The 21,336-nt window shown below is 47.5% G+C and overlaps 1 protein-coding gene across 3 annotated transcripts in view; it reads left to right on the plus strand.

Moving 5' to 3' along the window:
* The window catches only part of CFAP65 (cilia and flagella associated protein 65), a 401,443-nt gene that overhangs the window by 16,835 nt on the left and 363,272 nt on the right, over positions 1–21,336 (plus strand). For all 3 annotated transcript variants that reach the window (XM_029605027.1, XM_029605028.1, XM_029605029.1), the window contains exons 3-4: positions 3,815–3,999; positions 12,426–12,528. In XM_029605027.1, the coding sequence (XP_029460887.1) occupies positions 3,815–3,999; positions 12,426–12,528 (288 nt within the window). The remainder of the gene's footprint in view (positions 1–3,814; positions 4,000–12,425; positions 12,529–21,336) is intronic.

Here is a 21,336-nt window from a genome sequence, read left to right on the forward strand (position 1 = left end):
CAGAGCTGGAGGATCTTCGGCCTGTACCAGCCACCTCCCCTGCAGGTTGGGCCCTTGGGTTCTGGCAGCCAGCAGAACTTAGGCTGTAGCTGGATTTGAAGTTCAGGCTGGAAATTGGAGTCTGAGACAAGGCAAGGAGAAACTGGAGTCTAAGACAGTGCAGGACTGGAGGCAGTGCAGGACTGGAGTCTGGAACAGAGTGCGGGTAAGACTGGAACATAAAAAAGAGTGTAGGTGAGACTGGAACACTGGAACAGAGTGCAGGTAAGAGTGAAACTCTGGAGGAACAGACAGAACATGACAGGACAAGACAAGGACAGGACTAACAGAACAAGGAACACAAAAACCCAAAGGCAACAGGCTAGAAAGCAGGCTGGAGAAGGCCTCAAGACAATACTAGAGCAAAAGGCCTGAGAAGGCAACAAGGCAAATCAAGAGCAGAAGGCCTTGAGAAGGCTCAGAATAAGGCAAGAGCAGAAGGCCTGAAAGACCACAAGACAAGGCTGGAAGGTGCGGAGGCCAGAGAGTCGTCCAAGACAGGACAGGCCAAGCAGAGAACCAAGGAGACTCAATGACAAGCTATTGGCTGTGCATGAGACAGGATTAAGTAGGCTAAGCCCTGCTGAGTCAAGGGATCATAGAGACTCTGGGTGGACTGAGAACATGAGCAGCTCCACGGGGACCTCTGGTGGTTGGGAGGCTACATAACAGGCAGGATCACAACATATATGAGTGAAGAGAGAGGCAGAGATAAAATTTATTTATTTTATGTATTTAAAAATAATTTCTATTCCACCTATAATAGTCACCCATGCTAGGTGAATTACAACAAATCAAATACAATAAAACATCACAAACATAAAATAATTAAAACATTCATATTTTTCCAAGATTGCCACTTCAGGTATTATCAGTTTGCACAAACAGAAAAGCTTTTAATTGCTTATGAAATATTAAAACATCATCAATGTTTTTCAAATCATCTGGGAGCGAAATCCACAACAGTGGCCCAATAACATAAAAAGCACGTTTTCTGGTATCCATTAAACGGGCCTGCTTAACAGTGGGAATTTGCAATAACAGTTTCCCTTGGGACCGGAGGTTCAGAGGGGGCACATATCTTTTTAAAAGTATCAGCAAATAAGATGCATCAGTCTTTTAAACATGATGCGCTTATCAATGGGTAGCGAGTGAAGATTAATGAACAATGGGGATACGAGGTCCCAACTTTTCTTTTTTTTTAACTCTTTATGAACAATTTCAAGGCATACATCAAGGAAAGTAGACAAGTAAATCTCCTCGACAGCATACAAGAAAAAGATGTCATTGAAAGAAAGAGTACAAATGAAATCCACCAGACAAAATAAAAGAGCACAAGAAATGGAAATACATATCATATCAAACCTACTAACAGTTAAGCTTCTTTCAAAAATTTGTGATATGGGCCCCATATGCAAACGTATTTTGCGTGTTTGATGTCTGCAATGTTTGTGACCTGTGCTCTCCAATATGCAATAGTAGGAATGGTCTTCCAAAAAGTGGGCACCGTAAATCTGGCAGCTAAAAGGAGCTGTCCTGCAAGCCCCCTGTATTTGCCTGGGATCAGAGAGTTAATCCAGCGACCCAATGGCCCTACTTCAGGCGTTATGGTCCCATCTTTGGCCTCCTGAAATCAGGAGAAAGAAAAGGGAGAGATCGATATTAGACAGAGATGTAGGAGAGGAACTGAAGAAGACAGGAGGAGAGAGGCGAAATGGAAACTGAACAGGAGACCCCAAAAAGGAGTTAGAAGACCAAGAAGAGGAAAGCAGCATAAAGAGATGAGGAGCAAAGTGAATAGATAAAGAAAGGTCCAGACAGCCAGAGCAGAAGAAAGCATTTTGTATTCAGTTTAGTGAATGGACGGGAATGTGCAGCTCTCGGTATCTGTACAGGAAGAAATATGTTTCTGGTTCTCTGCTGTTGCATGGCAGGCAGAGTCTGCCTTCTTGGGGTTTCCAGTTCAGTTTTTAATGGATCCCTGTGCTGGATCTGATTGAGCTGGAAGCTCATAGGAGCAGAAGGAAACTGCTGGGTCAAAATAAACTGAAAATGAAAGCCCCATTTAACTGAGTGACCCAGCTCATGGGGCTATGTGATGTGTTCAGGTTGAGGCGCCAAATAGCCTGGCTAGGGCTCTGCCTTTCTGATCCTATTAAAAAAAACCAAAACAGTTAAAGATCTTATCTTATTCATTGTTATTCTAATGGCAAGTACTTCAGAAAAATGCATTAGGCAGAGTTCCAATACAGAAACGATAGAAAAGCCCTGCGTGCGCCAAACCTGGGAGATCCGTGCACAAGTTGGGCGAAAAACTCCAAAGGACACGCTTATCTCCCGCTGCGCGCACAAGTAAAAAGATCTAAAAAAGGGTGGAGCATGGGCGTGGTCTGGGCAGGGTGTGGGCACGTTGGTTCCTGGCCATGTGCATGATAGGGTCCCCGTAAATCAACTTCTGCTGGGGATGGTGTGTAAGTAGTAAAACAAAAAATTATAGGCAGCGGGGTATTAAGGGTCAGGGCTAGCAGGGGGGGAACGGTAGCTATTAAATTAGGGGAGTCGCAAGGCCTATCCCTAAACTGGGTGAACTGGGAAAATGGCAAATGGCGTCAGCACACGTCCCTTATCAAATCCTCCCACTTATACAGTAGAAGCGGCATTTGTGTGCACATGCAATCGCCCATTTAAAACTGCGTGCTTGTGTGCACGCATCCAGGATATTTTATAGCATGTCCACATATACGCGCATATGTTATACAATGGATGCAATCTCATTCCTTCTTATTAGCCAAAAGTGATCTCTTCTTTCAATCAGACAAAAGTTCTATTCACATTTTGAAAACAGAGTGGGAAAGATTAGTCCTTAAGGTACTTAAAAGTAATAAGAATTGAACTGCGATATTTAGAAGTCACGAAATCTTTTACAAGAAAGTCATTTACATGTTTCATTTTAATAGGAGGTGCATAAAAACGTAGGCAACTTCCAAACCAACCATAGCAGATTGGAGAAAAGTACAGCAAAATCTGAGCCCCTTCAACTAGAGTACAATCTTCTTTTTAGAAAGAAGCTTAAAGCTGTGCTCTTTAAGCAAGTAGATAAGACATAGATTTGTAAGTGTTTTAGTGTTTTTTTATGGTTCTTTTATTTTGAATGTGGAACTGATCAAAATGTTTTTGTTGTGGAATAGAAGTGCAAGAAATAAATAAATAAATCATCCTGCAAAGATCTGTAACGTGGTCACACGATCCACATTACATTCATTTAAAATAAATTCATGAAAAAGAGCGTTGCTTGGATAGCAGGTGTTCTAAAAGCAGGTTTAATGTCCTTCCACCCAAAATAATTGGTACTTTCCAATTGTTCTGGGCGGGTGACGCAGAAAGAAAAGGAAGGAGGAATTAAGACTTACCCGATAATTTCCTCTCTTTTAGTTCTGCTACACCAGTCCAGGAACCCACCCTGGAAGAGAGAAAGTTTATTAAAAAAAACCCATAAAATAAGTGAAAGTCTTCAAAATTCTCAAAGAGGATCTACCTCTTCCATTAGAATACAAAGTTGTTTCCGTTTAAAGTGCATAGACCTTCTCCAGAGTTTTCAGTTTGCTTTGACCTAGGCAGTGGCTCAGTCTGGTCTGTGCTCAACGGACGTAGTAGGAAAGTTCTCTGCCTTCAGCAGACCCAATCGTTCTGGACTGGTGTAGCGGAAAGGAAAGGAAATTAGCAGGCAAGTCTCCATTTCTGCATGCACTCTCTCAGTATATTGCCCAACTTTCAGAAACTGACCCATGTGCTGATGCCTTCTGAGCTCCCAGCGAAGAAAATAGCTAAGGAGAAGAGCACCTTCCTGGGCGTGGAAGTGGTCAAGTCGCTGGAGTGGCATGGCTGGCAGCTGGGAAATGAGGTCACCAAGATGCTCACCCTAAAGAATGTGCACCTGAAAGCGAAGAAGCTGAAATTCAGGTATGTGCATGATCCAAAGAGCTCTCACTTCAGGGGGCAGGGCTAGCATAAGTCCAAGGCCCAGTTCTCAAAACAAAGCATCCCAAATGGCATCACACATCTGGTGTTTGATTGCTTCTTGCACCGAGGGTGATATCATTTCGAACTTTATAGCGCTGTGATACATGCTGGCAGTGTATTATAAATCCCACTTAGAAGCTTTTAGCTCCATATTCAGACAGTTCCCAGATCAGTCCAGACTCTTGGGTTTTGCCTCCCTTCCAGCAGATGGAGACAGAGAACGTTTCGCAGGCACTGCCTCTTAACCCGGTGTGCCACCTGCATCTCCTCAGTATTCCTCTGTCTCCAGCAGATGGAGGAGGCGCAAAACCTGCGGTTCTGTACCTGAGCATACAAAAAAAAGAAGTTGAGATTTTCCTCCCAGGAGGTTGCCAGGTCCTGGTAAGACCATCCCTCCTGGTAGCAGGTTACGAACGAGCAGGGGTTGGGAACCCCAATTTGCTCTCTGTGACGCCGGGGGTGACAGCTGGTGGTCCAGCTCCCTCTCCTTCAATAAGGATCATGGGAAGCCTTTGCCACTTTCTTCAGGGAAGTATTGTTCAAAAAAAAAAGTAAACGCCTGGAACTTTCAGACATGGCACCTTGCAGCTGAAAAGCATTTGACTGGTGCTTGCTGGCTCCCATCCGTCGCTGGGAGCGAGTGGAGGCAGGGTGACTGAGTCGTTTTTGCAGTCCGATCTCCTTGGTTTTCATGTCGACATTCCTAACGCTCTCTCGCGACGACCATGCCACGTGGCAGCCGCTGCTCCAAGTGTGGGGAGCACAGTGCGTGGCTTTCTCATCTTGGCCGACATTTCTGCTGCCTCCCTGGAGGGGAGGGCTCATCGTGGGTCTCTCGGATGGCGTCCTCGCAGCAGCACGATCCTGCTAGTTCGCCGGCTGAACGGCACGGCACTGCCGACTCATTCCCACTGAGCGCGAGAACGACAGCCAACTTAGAAACCTTTCCGGTTATGGAGGAAAGAGCTACAGGGGGAAGGGATCTTTCTCCAGTGCTATCGCCGGCCGATTCGAGCCCGGAGGAGGCCCGGGGGCCTCAGATGGGCCTCCAGGAGGGAACTCTGATTCCCTGGGAAGGGATTTCTGTGGGCCTATGCATTTTTCCACAGATTTTATTCTATTAATGCGTGAGGTGTACATGGCCAGGTGTACATGGTGTACTCCCCACACTCACTTGGATCAGGAGGAGGAGCCTGGCAAGGTTTCTGCTGTGGAGGGTAACGATCCGAAGATCTTGCGCCTGTTCCACAGAGAGTAACTCGGTCCCCTGATTCCATATGTCCTGGTGGAGCTGGGAATAGAGGTTCCATAGGAGAAGTCTGACCAGGATACGGTAAATCTGGTCATGGCTGATTTGAGGGGCCCGGCTAGGACCTTTTCACAGAATGGTTAAGCAGTTGCTAGTCAGGGAGTGGGATATTCCAGAGACCGGGCTAAAGGTTGGCAGGGCTATAGATAAGCTTTATCCCTTGCCTGAGGAGACCCTGGAGCTTTTGAAGGTGCCGAAGGTGGATACTTCTGTGTCGGCGGTTACCAAGAGAACCACCATTCCAGTTGCTGGGGCAGCAGCGCTGAAGGATCTGCAGGACAAAAAGCTCAAGGTGCACCTTAAAAAGATATTTGAAGTCTCTGCTCTGGGCATCCATGCAGCGGTATGCAGCAGTTTTATGCTTCGTGCAAGCCTGCGATGGGTTCAGCAGCTCCAGAGTGCCAGGGATCTCTCACCCCAGGACTCTGAACGAGCGGAGCATTTGGAAGCAGCAGTAGCCTATGAGGCCAACGCTTTATATGATCTTATTTGCACCTTTTCTAGGCCGATGGTCTCTGCAGTTTCAGCTAGAAAAGCCCTTGTGGTAGTGGAATTGCTCAGCGGATATTTCATGAAAGGCTCAGCTCGGGGCTCTCCCCTTTAAGGACAGGCTCCTTTTTGGAGAGGACTTGGAGCAGTTGATAAAACAGCTCGGTGATAATAAGATGCACAAGCTGCCAGAGGACAAGCCTAAAGGTCCAAAGGGGTTTCTCCCGGTTCGTTCTCATTTTCAAGGAAAGAGGTGTTTCTGTCAGAGCAGAGCTCCGTGTGCTGGCCAAAAGCAATTCTCAGGGAGGTTCTAGTCCTAGTCCCAGTCCTTTTGTGGCTGCATAGCGAACTGGGGCGGCTCCAGCCAAGGACCTAGTGGGGCCAAATCCGCACAATGAAGCGAGGCCGGTTCTCTCCTCAGTTCTGACTATCGGGGATCGGTTGACCCTATTTTATGAGGAGTGGGCCAAGATCATGTCGGACCAGTGGGTTCTAAGCATTATAGAACAAGGTTACGCTTTAGAATTTGCTCAGCCGCTAAGAAACCTGTTCATGATATCCCCTTGTGCCTCTCCAGCAAAGAAACTTTTCATCTAACAGACTATCTAAAGGCTAAGAATGCTGGGGGCTATTGTTCCTGTGGTCAAGAGGGAAGGTACTCCATTTATTTTGTGGTGCCGAAGAAGGAAGGGACATTTCATCCAATCCTGGACTTGAAGAAGGTGAATGTGGTTCTCATGGTTCCCCTTTTCAGGATGGAAACTCTCAGGTCTGTCATAGCAGTGGTGCGAAGCGGAGAATTTTGGGCTTCCTTGGATTTCAAGGAAGTGTATTTACATTTCGGGATACGCCGAGATCATCAAAAATATCTCAGGTTTATAATCCTCGGGAAATATTATCAGTTTTGTGCTCTTCCATTCGGTCTAGCCACAGCTCTGAGAACTTTCACCAAGGTGATGGTGGTTGTAGCGGAAGCCCCCCGAAAAGAGGGGGTTCTAGTGCATTCATATCTGGATGATTGGCTCATTTGAGCGAAGTCAGAGGACTTTTGCAGACAGGCGATAGAAGTGGTGTTGCACTGTTTGAGATCCTTGGGTTGGGTCGTGAACCTAGCCAAGAACCGTCTCGCTCCCTCTCAGGTCCTGGATTTCTTGGGTGCGCGCTTTGATAACTGCGTGAGCAAGGTTTTTCTCATAGAGGAACGGATTCTGAAGCTACAAGCACAAGTGCGGCACCTGTTAGAGACGCGAGTGCCCAGGGTCTGGGATTACTTACAGGTGCTCGGCTCCATGGCTTCGACCTTGGAGTTGGTCCCATGGGCATTTGTTCATTTGAAACCTCTACAGAAAGCATGATTGTCCCATTGGGATCCAATGTCTGAGAAGTTTCATCATCCATTGCTGCTTGTAGAGTTCGCCAGGTCCAGTCTTTCGTGGTGGCTTACCCGGGACAGCTTATGCCGTGGGGTGTACCTCGAGGTGCCTCAGTGGATGGTAGTGTCTACCAACACCAGTCTTACCAGTTGGGGGGCTATGTGTCAGTCCCAGTCGGTGCAGGGTCAATGGTTGGCGGAAGAAGTGACCTGGTCCATCAATTGCCTGGAGACCAGGGTGGTGCAGCTGGCTCTTGAAGCCTTTCTGCCCTTTCTTTGGAACCGTGCAGTTCGCATTCTATCACACAATGCAACAACGGTGGCTTACATCAATCACCAGGGAGGCACCAAGAGTCGATGGTCGCTTTGGAAGCGACGCTGCTGATGTCCTGGGTGGAACAATATCTGGCCTTGATTGTGGTGTCATACATAGTGGGGACCAACAATGTGCAAGCAGATTTTCTCAGCCATCAACAATTAGATCCAGGAGAATGGGAGCTTTTGGAGAAAGTGATGACCCTCATCTCTCACAGGTAGGGCGTGCCTCATGTGGACCTCATGGCGACCCCAAGGAACACCAAGGCGCCGTGTTTTTTCAGTCGCAGGAGAGAGTACAGAGCAGAAGGGGTCAATGCACTAGTGATACCTTGGTTGTGGGATGTTCTCCTGTACATATTCCCCCCCTGGCCATTGCTGGGCAAGGCCCTAAGAAGGATAGAGGTGGTCCACCAAGGAAAGGTGATTCTCGTAGCTCCCGAATGGCCATGGCGGCCTTGGTTTGCAGATCTGATCAATCTAGTAGTGAATGGACCCCTGAGGCTGGGCCATCTCCAGAATCTTCTACGATAAGGCCTATATTTTCCAATCAAGCAGATCACTTTTGTCTAGCGGCTTGGCTTTTGAAAGGAAGCAGTTGAGGAGAAAGGTTATCCAGAGAATGTTATTTCTACTCTGCTGCGAGCCCATAAGACCTCTACCTCCTTGGCATATGTCCGGGTTTGGATAGTCATAAGAACATAAGAAATTGCCATACTGGGTCAGACCAAGGGTCCATCAAGCCCAGCATCCTGTTTCCAACAGTGGCCAATCCAGGCTACAAGTACCTGGCAAGTACCCAAAAACTAAGTATATCCCAATCTACTGATGTTAGTAATAGCAGTGACTATTTTCTAAGTCAACTTGATTAATAGCAGGTAATGGACTCCTCCAAGAACTTATCCAAACCTTTTTTAATAAGTCTTTGAGTCTTGGTGTGTGAAGCGGGGTATCCATCCTCAGCAGGCTTCGGTGGTGCAAATTCTGTCTTTCTTGCATGAAGGTCTAGTGAAAGATTTGTCTTTCAGCTCCCTCAGAGTGCAGGTGTTGGCCCTGTTACGATTCTGCCCCGTGGCAGTCTCTTCACCCTTTTCTGCCATCTTCTGCAGCTCGGAGGCTGCCAACACTCGTCACGGGGCATGGAGCCGCGCTGTTCTCCAGAAGCAGCTTGGAGGCTGCCGGCACCTTCCTTCGTGGCAGGAGCCGCATAACAGCATTCCCGCGGCCCACAGGCCGCTGACATTGCCGCCACCTACCCGGCGGCAGGGAGCTGTCCGGGCGTGCTTCTATGCAGCAGGAGCCACATTGCAGCACCCCCATGCGGCCCGGAGGCTGCCGACATTACCTTTTCTCCTCTGGGGGGGAAGGGGCCTTCATCCCCGGGCTCTCCTGCTGTCCGGAGCCTCCCTCAGCTGTTCTTCTGCGGCAGAAGGCCGCCTGTGTCGTCTGGGCCTGCCTGTGGCCTGCTCCTGCCTTCACCAGGGATGTCACTCTTCACAGTCCTGCACTCTCCTGCTTCCTCCTAGGGGGCGAGGCCGCATCTTCTTTCCCTTCTTAAAGGGACAGCAAGGGAGTAGTCCATCAGTGATGTCATTGTGGGAGTCACCTCTTCAGCCCTACAAAAGGGTCTCGTCGTCATTCTCTCCTCGCCTTCGCAAGGAGCCAGTCCTCCTTAGGGCTTTCGTCTTCCAGCTTCTCAAGGCTTCCATTCCATGTGGGATCCTGTGTCTTCATCTAGATGTTCTTCATTCCTTGGTCTCCTGTCTCATCAAGCTTCTGTGTTCCAGATATCTTCACATCCTGATCTTCATCTCCTGATGTCTTAACATCCTGATCTTTATCGTCAGATGTCTTCATGTAACTTAATCTTCTTCTTCAGAGGTCTCTTTGGATCCAGTCTTCATGTATTGATCTTCATGTTCTCGGCATCACAACCTCTTGAAGCTTCCGGCTTTTAATCCTCCATTGCACTGAGTCCCATCTCAGTGTTCCTTCACCGAGTCCAGCCTTGGTGATCCTGGCTCCGAAACCCGTCTCCGAGCTTCCTTCCTTCTCCTATATCCTGCCGGACCTTCGGAGTCTATTGCTCATGTCTCCATTATCACGAATGAACTCTACCCTAAATCTTGTTCCATTTGTGTGGTCCGCGCCTGGCCTTGATTGGCTGTGGAGGGCGCCCCTCAGTCTTCGTCTGAATCTTCTAATCAGTCTGTATTGGGAACCATCAGCGTGGTCTGCGACCAGCCAGGCTTGGCTGTGTAGTGTGCGTAGCGTGGCCACCTAAACAGCATTGTGGACATTGTGACTCTTCGGAGTCCTTCTATTTTCTATCAATTCAGAGTCTTCTCAGACCTTCTCTTCTGCCTTCCGGAGTCCTCTTTTAATTATCGGAATCCTGCCTCAGATCACTTTCTTCAACCTATCTGAACCCTGTCTCAGACTACCTTCTTTGAGCTGTCTGAGTCCCGCCTCTGACCACTTTCTCCTTCTCCAACCAATCCTGAGTCTCGTCTCACCTTCTCCAACCAACCTGTATCTCGTCTCACCTTCTTCAAATACCTGAGCGGGGAATCACCAGCGTGGTCCGCGACCAGCCCTGACTGGCTGTGTAGGGTGCGCCTGCCGGCGTGGTCTGCAACCAGCTCTCATCGGCTGAGTAGGAAGCGTAATGTGACAGTACCTATCCAGTACCTTTCAAGCCATACAAGTTTTCGTCTTCGTCTACCTTCAATCAAGTACCCATGAAGCCCTCACGTATTTAGTCTTCATCTTCGATGTCCTCATCCTCTGACCACTGTCTGCCCTGTTGCAGTTGCTGCTCCGTGCGGCAAGTCCGAAAGGGGTTGGAGTAGTTGGAGGACCACTCATGAGACCAACATAGCGTTGTTTGGGTCTCCTTTTGCTGCGTACAGGTGTGGCTGTGATCGAGGCCATCATTCTCCATCTTCAGCCCATGCTGGGTCACCTCTCACCTGCCTTGGTGCTTGCCAGAGCTCCTCTGCGGCTGTATCGGGGACCAGGGGCACACAAAACCACCAGAGATGGGATCGCTACCCGCGTTCCCTCAACAGGCCCTGGGTTGCTTGCGGGGCAAGGTACATGGTGCAACTTTGGCAGCGCATCCGGACGTAGTCCGATTTCTCTGCGGAGTGAAGCATTTGCGTTCCCCTGCTGCAAGGTGTGTCCTTCTTGGAGCCTTAACATAGTTCTTAAGAGCATGTGTGAAGCTCTGTTGGAAACTCTTAAGAGAGCCATCGTGAAGGATTTAACTCTGAAGGTGGTGTTCTTAGTCGCCTTATGTTCGGCTAGAAGGGTTTCTGAACTTCAAGCCCTGTCCTGTAGAGAGCCTTTTTTACGCATTTTGGATTATAAGGTTTCCCTGCAGATGGTTCCATCTTTTCTGCTGAAGGTGGTTTCAGCCTTCCACTTAAGTCAGAAAGTGGAGCTTCCAGTTTTTCCAGATCTACAGACTGAAGCGCGTCATACCAAAGAATTAAGATGCTTAGATGTCAGGAGGGCATTGTTGAGATACCTGGAGGTCACAAACAGCTTCAGGCTGTTGGATCACCTGTTTGTGTTGTGGAGTGGTGCAAAAAAGGGTCAGAGGGCGTCAAAGGCCATGATTGCACGTTAGTTGAAAGAGGCTATTGGTGCCGCATATATCTGTCGCAATCATCCTGTTCCGGAGGGGTTAAGAGCTCATTCTACCCGTTCCCAGGCTGCCTTCTGGGCAGAATGTCAGCTTGTGTCACCACAAGAGATTTGCAGGGTGGCTACTTGGAAGTCTTTACATACCTTTGCCAGACATTACCGACTGGAATCCCAGGCTCTGGATGTTGGCAGTTTTGGAGAGAGTGTTCTCAGAGCGGGAATCTCTCAGACCCACCCTGGTTAGGGAATCTTTGGTACATCCCAGGAGGGAAAGGAAAATTGGTTCTTACCTGCTAGTTTTCATCCTGTAGTACCACGGATCAGTCCAGAGAGTCCCACCCAGAAGTGAAGAGGAGTTTGTAGAGAGTCAGCTCGTTCTGACTTTACTATTTTTTGCTTATTTCTGAAGAATGGCACAGGTTTCCCATTGGTCCTTTTACGAAAGGATATCATTTATATAGTACATTTTCCTTGTCCTCCGCTCGTTCCGGGGGATGTAGTGTAGATAATTAGTTAGAAGTTTGTTATGTTAAGTATTTTCTGCTTGGGTACTGATTAATACTGAGGAGATGTAGGTGGCACTTCGGGTTAAGAGGCAGTGCCTGCGAAACTTTCTCTGTCTCCATCTGCTGGAAGGGAGGCAAAACCCAGGTAAGAACCAATTTTCCTTTTGTCTAGCTGTGGGATTTGGCAAACTGGGGGTTTTAAATTTCCCACCATATTCATTGCCCCAGATTTATTTGGCTACATTTTTATTTGAGCTGGATAAGTCAGGGCATTTTGAAGTGGGGCTGATATTCAGCGTTATCCAGCGAAGTTACCTGGATAATTTTGGTTGTACCTCAGAGTACAACCAAACCAGATATATTCAGTGGTGCAGCTGGATAATTATCTGGATAACTTACCTGGTCTTCCCACAGCTAGATATGGATCTGTGTGCTGCCAGTATGGCCTGGCAGTGTATGCAGCCAGTGGGAAATGATTGTGGCACTTTTGCGATACAGCTGCTTCAGAGGCGTGGAAGGAAGAGGACAGCCTTCCAGTGCCCAGGGAGGGAGGGAGTCCCAGACTCCAGGCTCTGGAGAGTGCTGCAGCTTGTGGACCTTAGTTTATATTTTTCTTGTTAATAAGGATATTTACCAAGAAGCACCCTCACAAGTGTGAGTCAAGGCTCAGGAGCTGTACCTGTTTTAAAACTCTCCTATTTGCTTGTTCATTCCTTTTTCCAAGCCCTCCTACCACAATTTTCTTCACCACGATGCTCCCTCAGCCCATTCTGCTGAGCCCCGGCACGAGTTTCTCACTGCCCATCACCTTCCGCCCCATGGAGAAGGTAAGTGAAATGCTCACAGCTTCCTTTTCAGTGGAGGCAGGACTTCAGAGAAGAGGGATTAACTAGCAGTCCCAGAGTGGCAGCGTACTAGCAGCATGCGAAGAACTGTCCGCAGATGGCCACGCTAACATACAACATTCTGTGGTACAAAGGGGGGCAGAGGCCTCCGAGCTGCATTCAGTATTACCGATACCTGTTCCCACTCTAAAGATGATGTAACCTGGCCCTCAGCGTATGAAAAGAAGAAAAGATTGGCAGGCCAAGTCTGAAAACCATTTGTAATTGCCCTGTTCTTAACAGCTGAATAGAGAGGTTCCAGGGGCAGAGAGAAGTAGAGTTTATTTTCAAATCCATCTGCTTAGTTTTCACTCTTTCCTTCTCCCGTAGCAGAAGTAGGTTCAAAATGTGGGGTTTCTTCGGGTCTAGTCAGATGAATTCCCATAGAGCTGCAAGTTCATTTTCCAAGGGATCCTGGGCGGGTAATTTCCCTTTGATTATTAGCTATAGGATCCATGGCTAGGACGTTTCATGGTAATATGGACCTGCCCTGGCCAGAGGTTCAGACAAACAGGGAATGACATTCATATTATCCCCACTGAACCAAACTGCCCACCCTGCTGCAAGCTACGCGGGTACTTTTTCCCCACAGGGGTTTGCTCCTCACAGAGATTAGCAGCTGCTTCCTCGTGGGTTCTGTAGGATTATGTGTGTTGTTGCAGAGCTGCCCTCTCCCCATCCCCAGGAATGCCTCTGCAGTGTGCACATAACAAGTCACAGTTTTGTGAGCAAGGCGCTTCCTTTTACATACGTACAGGGTGGGCAACAATTAAAGAGTCCATCTCCATAGGTGTAGGTGCAGAGCCTTGGGAAAGTCTTCACACCCTTATACATGCGAATAGTACCTTATTGGTCATGACCTTTGTCACAAAACAATTGACTGTCTTATAATGATATATTGTAACCGAACCTTTTGTGGCACCTGTTAGAATGTACTATAGTCGCACTCACCTACCTTACTTTATGTGCTGTCTAAAAAATACAAATCAAAATGCATTAAAGTGGGAGCTTGTTTCACTGATCTACACAACACAAGCTACACTTTCATTGTGAAAAGCAATTATAGAAACATTCCAAAAGTAATTACTGTAAGAATTAAAAAACAAAAGGTCTTGATTGCATTAGCCTCCACACCAGATAATGGCCCAGAATAAGTTAAACAGAGCCCACTGTGTCCAGTGACAGTAGCTGAATTGATGCAAGCTGTTTTTGTTGTATGCTGTGAATTGGAAGCAAAGTAGGAGCTGCGGAAAAACCTCTGGGATAACCTTATTCCTTGGGACATTATCAGGTACCTCAATGGCACCAGCGAAATGCCGTGATGAGGACTTCCTTCCAAAGTCAGTAGCTGTGGCTTAAGGAAACCATGGCATAAGGTCCCCATGAGGCCTAAGATTACTTTAGAAGAACTACAGAGGTCTCTGGCTGAGATTAGGGAAAATATCGACTGTTCAACAATTTCACCTGTATGTGAGGGTAGCAAGAAGGAAGCTGCTGCTGAAGGAAAGCCATGAGAAGCACTTAGGAGGCACTGCATGCACGTGGGAGAAGGTTTTATGGTCTGAAGAGCGATATTCATGGCATAAAACAAACCCAGCTCATCACCCTGCTGATACCAACCCTGCGATAAAGCCTGGTGGGGGCAGGGAGGCTTGTGAGGATCGAGAGAAAGATGGATCCTGGAGGAAATCCTGTTCCAGTCTCCCATAGACCTTTCAGCAGGACAGCGATCCCAAGCACAAACACAGTGGTGGCCCTGGGCAAGGCCAGAGCTGAAGCCAGTGGAAGAGACTTGGAGACCGCAGCCACAGATGATACCCGGCTTGAGGAACTGGCAAAAACTGCACCATCCCACTACTGAAGTTGGTAGACGTTTATTCTAAGCAACTCTGAAAAAGCTGAAACCTCTCCTGCATTTTCAGGACTTCAGAACAGTCCTCCAAACAATACTATTTTCCAAAATCGATTACTGCAACTCTCTGCTTATAGACCTTCCAACCATTACCACAAAACCTCTACAAATGTTGCAGAACTCCGCCGCAAGGATTCTTACTAACACCAGCAGAAGTGAACACATAACACCCATACTAAAACACTTACACTGGCTCCCCATCAGATCCAGAATCATTTTCAAAGTGCTAACTATAACACACAAGAACATCCATTCACAAACGTCGCTAGATCTAAGCCTTCCACTTCGCCTACACGAGTCTTCAAGACCAATCAGAAACAGATACTTAGGCACCTTACACGTACCTTCAGCCAAGTCCTCACTCAAGAAACGTGCATTCTCGACTGCCAGCCCCCTTCATTGGAATGCCCTCCCCACGGACATTCGCCTCGAAACGTGTACTCGAACATTCAAAAAGAAACTCAAGACCTGGCTCTTTACAAAAGCCTACACTTAAAGGTCTAGCTCAGAACCACGTCCCAGAACTTGAATCATTCTCGCTTTTATAATCATATCAAACAACTCCTAATTTTATCCTTGGTCTCACAATTCCAAATCATTAAATATTTGAGCATGCTACACCAATACCTCTTAATCCAGATGTAACCTCAGTTTTTGAAGTCTTCACTCCTATAGAAATAACCGCCTGTTCTTATTTACTTAACCCTATTCTGTAGACGTAAACTTTTCATGAAGACTGTAATCTGTAAGCACCTGTATTTATTATAAGAACTTGTATTTACTATTTATATTTATTATTTAGCTATTAACATTGTTCTATTACCACTTGGTACTATTTCTCTCCTTCACCTCTAACTCTAAGTTCCTACTAAGTTAGCCATGTTATTTATACCCAATTGTTGGATGTAATTGTATATTTGTTTAATTGTTCAATCTGTTTGATGTAATTTTCTGTTCCTTGTTCCGTGTAAACCGAAGTGGTATGCACTAGTGCATGAACTCCGGTATATAAAAGCCTTTAAATAAATAAATAAATAAACTCGTAGCTGTTACTGCTGCAAAAGGAGTTTCCAGACAGTATTGAGTCAAGGGGTGTGAAGACTTATCCAATCACAATTTTGGGGAGTTTTATTCTTAATTGCTTTAGAAATATTTCAGTAATTCTTCTTTCATGATGAAAGTGGCGTGTGTATTGTACAGACCAGTGTAACAAACTCCTACTTCAATGCATTTTGATTTGTATTCTTTTAGAGATCAGAATGTGAATAATGTACAAGAGTCAAAAGACTCACATGATATTGCAAAATTCGGTTTTACCCATAGTAATGCCTTTGATTTTTGCCCTTTTATTCATTTATTTTATTTATTTTCAAAATGTATATCCATCTATCCACCACTCTTCATTTTTGTCTGCCCTGTGAGATATTTTGCATGTATTATTTATTTCTCATTTCTTTTAAACTGCTAATTCAGAGGCCAGATCTGGCCAGAGCGATGTCCATCATTAAAATAGAAACAAAGATCTACAAAAAATTACAACAGGATCTTAGAAAAAACAATAAAAATATCCTGGCAGCAACTCCTATCAAAGTACTATCAGCCCTTGATTTCCATGCTGGGCTGCGATGGATGACGTCACCCATTGGCCATCCTGCTGGAGCTGCATTATGGGGCAGATTTTCAAAGGGTTACCCGCGTAACTTACGCGCATAACCCCGAGAAAGTGCCCCTGCACGCCCCCAGCCTATTTTGCATAGGCTCGGCGATGCGTGCAAGCCCCGGGACGCGTGTATGTCCCGGGGCTTTGAAAAAGGGGCAGGAAGCGGGCGTGGGCGGGACCGAGGCCACTGGCACGGCAGGCGTAACTAAGACAACAAAGGTAGGGGGGGAGATTTAGGGAACGGGGAAAGTCATTGGGGCTCCCCTAGGGCTTGGCGCGCGCAAGGTGCACAAGTGTGCACCGACCACGGATTTTATAACAAGCGCGTGGCTGTGCATGCATGTTATAAAATCGGGTTTCCCTGTACGTACCAGGATCAGTCCAGACGGTGGGTTATGTCCCCCGTCCAGCAGATGGAGTCAGAACAGACTTCGCGGGGCTTACCATAATAACCAGTGCGCCCTCTGCAGGAGCTCAGTATAAAGTTTATCAAAGCCCAAATAGACAAAGTACAGTCTGGATCAAGTTTGCTTAACCATAAATGTAACTAAAAATGTAGCCCATTACTTCCGGAGGTTTTGATAGCCAGGAGACTGACTCCTACTTACCTCCAACATCTCCTGCCAGCTGCTGCTCAGGGAAGTACCCTTTTTTGTTCTTTGTTCATTAAGTTTAAAAAAAAAAAAAGTACATTTTAAGGAAGGGGAAACTTAAGTTGTTTTGTTTGTTTCCTATGAGGCAGGGAGAGTCAGTCTGAGGTGCTTGGTCAGCGGGAACTGTTCGGACTTGCAGGAGGGAGAGCTGAAGGAGTCTGCCGCTGATTCCTTTTTCCCTGGGGTGAAAGCTGGTTGTGCGGTCAGTCCGGGATGCACGTTGCTTTGGCTGCTGCAGCCTACCATGCGTGGCTTCAGGTGATGCATTTTGCACGTTTTCTCAATAGCGGTGCGGCAGCCACATGGTGCGGCCTACTTCAGCGTCGGTGCACTCGGGCTGCGATGCACTTCCTGCCACGTGGCAGATGGCACCTAAGCCACGCATTGCGGCTTGCAGGGCCTGAAGGCTCTGGTCTTCTCGTCTTAATTCCTGCTCTCTCTGCACAGGCTGTGCATCTGGATTGGAGGGAACCTCTGCGGGTGGCTCTAAGGAGAGGAGGGCCTTCCGATCATCGGGGGCTGCGGGTTTTGTCATGCCCATGGGGTATTGCGTCCTGGGGTCTTCACCCTGCCGGAAGCCTGGAGATTCCCCTCCTCCCTCTTCCCTGCGGTGCAGAGGGATGAGGAGGATCAGGAGGGAGATGCAGGCTCTGATGGCAGTCTTCTCTCGCATTGGACCAAGAAACCAGAGGAGTTTTCTCCAGAGTTTGTCCTGCTGTTACACAGAGAGAAGAGGTCCAGAGAGAGATGGACGAGTGCCCCATCCAAGAGACCAAGGCTGGCGTTGGCGGGGAGGTTCGGGAGATCTGCTTAAGTGCCTGGGCTAGCGGCGTGCTGGTGGTGATCCCAGGGATCTGGATGATTCCGATGATATGCAGGATGATCCTACCTCCCCTCAGGGAGCAGACCCAGACATGGAACTAGATGGTGGTCAGAATCCTGATCCGGATGTGGGCAAGGATGATCCCTGTGGCAAAAGGCGATGACCCTAGGGTGGTCCATCTGTTTAAAAAGGAGGAGCTCCATCCCCTCATCCCTCAGGTGTTGGAGGAGTTGGGGGTTAAGGTGACTCAAGAAGAGTCTGACAATGAGGGAGTGAATCTGGTAGAGTGAATCTGGTTCAGGATGGGCTGCACGGTCCTCCCAGTGCCTTCCCATTGCCTAAGAAGGTTCAGAAGCTGATCAGCTGGGAGTGGGATTTCCTGGAAGCTGGCTTGAAGTTCGGTAGAGCTATGGTAAAGCTATATCCTTTGATTGAGGAAAACCTGGATTGCCTAAAGATTCCTAAAGTGGATGCGGCGATCCTGGTAGCAGGTTCGGCCGCTCTGAAGGATGTTCAGGACCGCAAGCTGGAGATTCAGCTGAAGCGCATGTTTGAGGTGTCTGCCTTGAGTCTGCGGGCCGTGGTGTGTGGCAGTCTGATGCAGCATTCCTGCTTGTGCTGGGTTCAGAAGGTACATGAGCAGGCTTTTACCGGGATGCTCAGCCCTCGGCTTTTGTGCGCTTGGAGGTGGGAGTAGCCTATTTAGCAGATGCGCTGTATGATTTGGTGCGTACGTCCACCAGGAGCATGGTCGTGGTGGCGGCATGCAGGTTTTTGTGGTTGCGCAATTTGTCAGCGGATCTGTGGTCCAAGTCCCAGCTGTGTAATCTGCGTTTTAAAGGATGGCTTCTGTTTGGCGAGGATCTGGATCAGCTGAAGAAGTCTTTGGGGGAATCTAAAGGCAACTGTTTACCAGAGGATAAGAAGAGCAATAAGAAGATTTTTTCCTTCCAGGTTCCATTTTTGGGATTTGCAGAGATTTCGTTCCAGCCAAGGGGCCCTCTGGTTTGGGGCCAAAACAGTCATTTGGATGCCAGCAGTCCTGTCAGGGTACCCGCAGGCCCTCCAGAGACAGGGCTGGTCAAGGGACATAGCAGGAAAGTCTTCCCAATGATGCCAGGCTTGCCCACTCCTCGGTTGAAATGGTAGGGGGCAGGTTGTCCCGCTTTTACGGGGAGTGGGCCAAGATCACATCATACTGGTGAGTCCTGGAAGTGGTAAGAGAGGGTTATGGGTTAAAATTTTCATGCTTTTCTGGAGTTCCACTACTCGTCATGAAACAAACGAAGAGTGGTGGAGGGGACCTTGCAAAAGTTGCTAAACTTGGGTGCAATAGTCCCCGTCCCTCCGGATGAGCAAGGTCGGGGGAGGTATTCCATTTATTTCATGGTTTCCAAGAAAGAGGGCACTTTTTGACCCATTCTGGACTTTCAAAAGGTAAACATAGCCTTGCAGGTTCCACATTTTTGCATGGAGACCTTGTGTACGGTGATAGCAGCGGTCTGCGGAGGAGAATTCCTGATGTCACTGGATCTGACCTAGGCATATCTTCATATTCCCATTCGAAAGGATCATCAGAAATTTCTGCAGTTCATAGTGCTGGGGCAACACTTCTAGTTTCAAGCCCTTCCTTTCGGGTTGGCTTTGGCTCCCCGCATCTTCATGAAGGTGATGGTGGTAGGGGCAGTGGCCTTGAGGTGAGAGGGAATCCTGGTCCATCCATATCTGGACAATTGGCTGATTCAGACAAAGACGGAGGAAGAGTGTGGTCGGTCCATTCAAAGAATGATGGATGCCCTGAGGTTTCTGGGTTGGGTGATCAATGTAGCGAAGAGTCACCTAGTTCTGTCTCAGTCATTGGAGTTTCTAGGAGCTCTGTTCGATACCTAGAAGGGCAGAGTGTTTCTGACAGTGGACAGGTTGTCAAAGGTGCAGGTGCAGGTGACGCATCTGCCTGTCAGTGCCAAAAGTCTGGGTTTACTTGCAAGTGCTGGGTTCCATAGCCTTGACGTTGGACTTGGTTCCGTGTGCCTTTGCTCACATGTGTCCTTTGCAAAAGGTACTTTTGTCCAGGTGGAATCTGTTGTCAGAGGAGTATCATCTGCTGTTACCTCTTCTATAAGAATCCAGGTCCAGTCTTTCGTGGTGGCTGTCGAGGGCCAACCTGGAAAAAGGATGGACTTGGAGGTCACAAACTGGGTAGTGGTTACCACAAATGCCAGCCTCAAGGGCTAGGGGAGGCGGTGTGCCTGGGACGGTTGGCCCAGGGCCTTTGCTCAGTGGCAGAGATATCCTGGTCGATCAATCACCTGGAGACAAGGGCGGTGCGCAGAGCCCTAGAGGTGTTCCTGCCTTTGGTCCAGGGATGCATGTGTTTTTGGACAGGGCAACAACAGTGGCATACATCAACCGACAAAGCGGGATGCAGTGGCTCGGGAGACGCAGCTGTTGTTTGTGTGGGCGGAATGCCATGTTGATGGGATAGTGACCTCGCATGACACAGAAGTGGACAAGGTACAGACAAATTTCCTCAGCAGAAAGCAGCTAGATCCCAGGGAGTGGGAACTGTCCCCGGAAGCCTGGATCACATTTGTGCCAGATTCACGTCATCTCCATGACTGATTCCAACCAGATCTACTACCCCGCACATATCTTACAATGAGTTCTCTTAACAGTCAAATCAAATGTCAAGCTATTATATTGTCATGTAAATAAGCAGTCTTATTACAATGTATAGTCCTATCCTTCACTTTTTTGAAGGAGTTAATAAACATGTGGATAAAGGTGAACCGGTAGATATAGTATACTTGGATTTTCAGAAGGCGTTTGACAAAGTTCCTCATGAGAGGCTTCTAGGAAAAGTAAAAAGTCATGGGATAGGTGGCGATGTCCTTTCGTGGATTGCAAACTGGCTAAAAGACAGGAAACAGAGAGTAGGATTAAATGGGCAATTTTCTCAGTGGAAGGGAGTGGACAGTGGAGTGCCTCAGGGATCTGTTTTGGGACCCTTACTGTTCAATATATTTATAAATGATCTGGAAAGAAATACGACGAGTGAGATAATCAAATTTGCAGATGACACAAAATTGTGCAGAGTAGTTAAATCACAAGCAGATTGTGATAAATTGCAGGAAGACCTTGTGAGACTGGAAAATTGGGCTTCCAAATGGCAGATGAAATTTAATGTGGATAAGTGCAAGGTGATGCATATAGGGAAAAATAACCCATGCTATAATTACACGATGTTGGGTTCCATATTAGGTGCTACAACCCAAGAAAGAGATCTAGGTGTCATAGTGGATAACACATTGAAATCGTCGGTTCAGTGTGCTGCGGCAGTCAAAAAAGCAAACAGAATGTTGGGAATTATTAGAAAAGGAATGATGAATAAAACGGAAAATGTCATAATGCCTCTGTATCGCTCCATGGTGAGACCGCACCTTGAATACTGTGTACAATTCTGGTCGCCGCATCTCAAAAAAGATATAATTGCGATGGAGAAGGTACAGAGAAGGGCTACCAAAATGATAAGGGGAATGGAACAACTCCCCTATGAGGAAAGACTAAAGAGGTTAGGACTTTTCAGCTTGGAGAAGAGACGACTGAGGGGGGATATGATAGAGGTGTTTAAAATCATGAGAGGTGTAGAACGGGTAGATGTGAATCGGTTATTTACTCTTTCGGATAGTAGAAGGACTAGGGG

This window comes from Rhinatrema bivittatum, chromosome 6, assembly GCF_901001135.1.
Source record: "Rhinatrema bivittatum chromosome 6, aRhiBiv1.1, whole genome shotgun sequence".
In the NCBI taxonomy this organism is placed as follows: Eukaryota; Metazoa; Chordata; class Amphibia; order Gymnophiona; family Rhinatrematidae; genus Rhinatrema; species Rhinatrema bivittatum.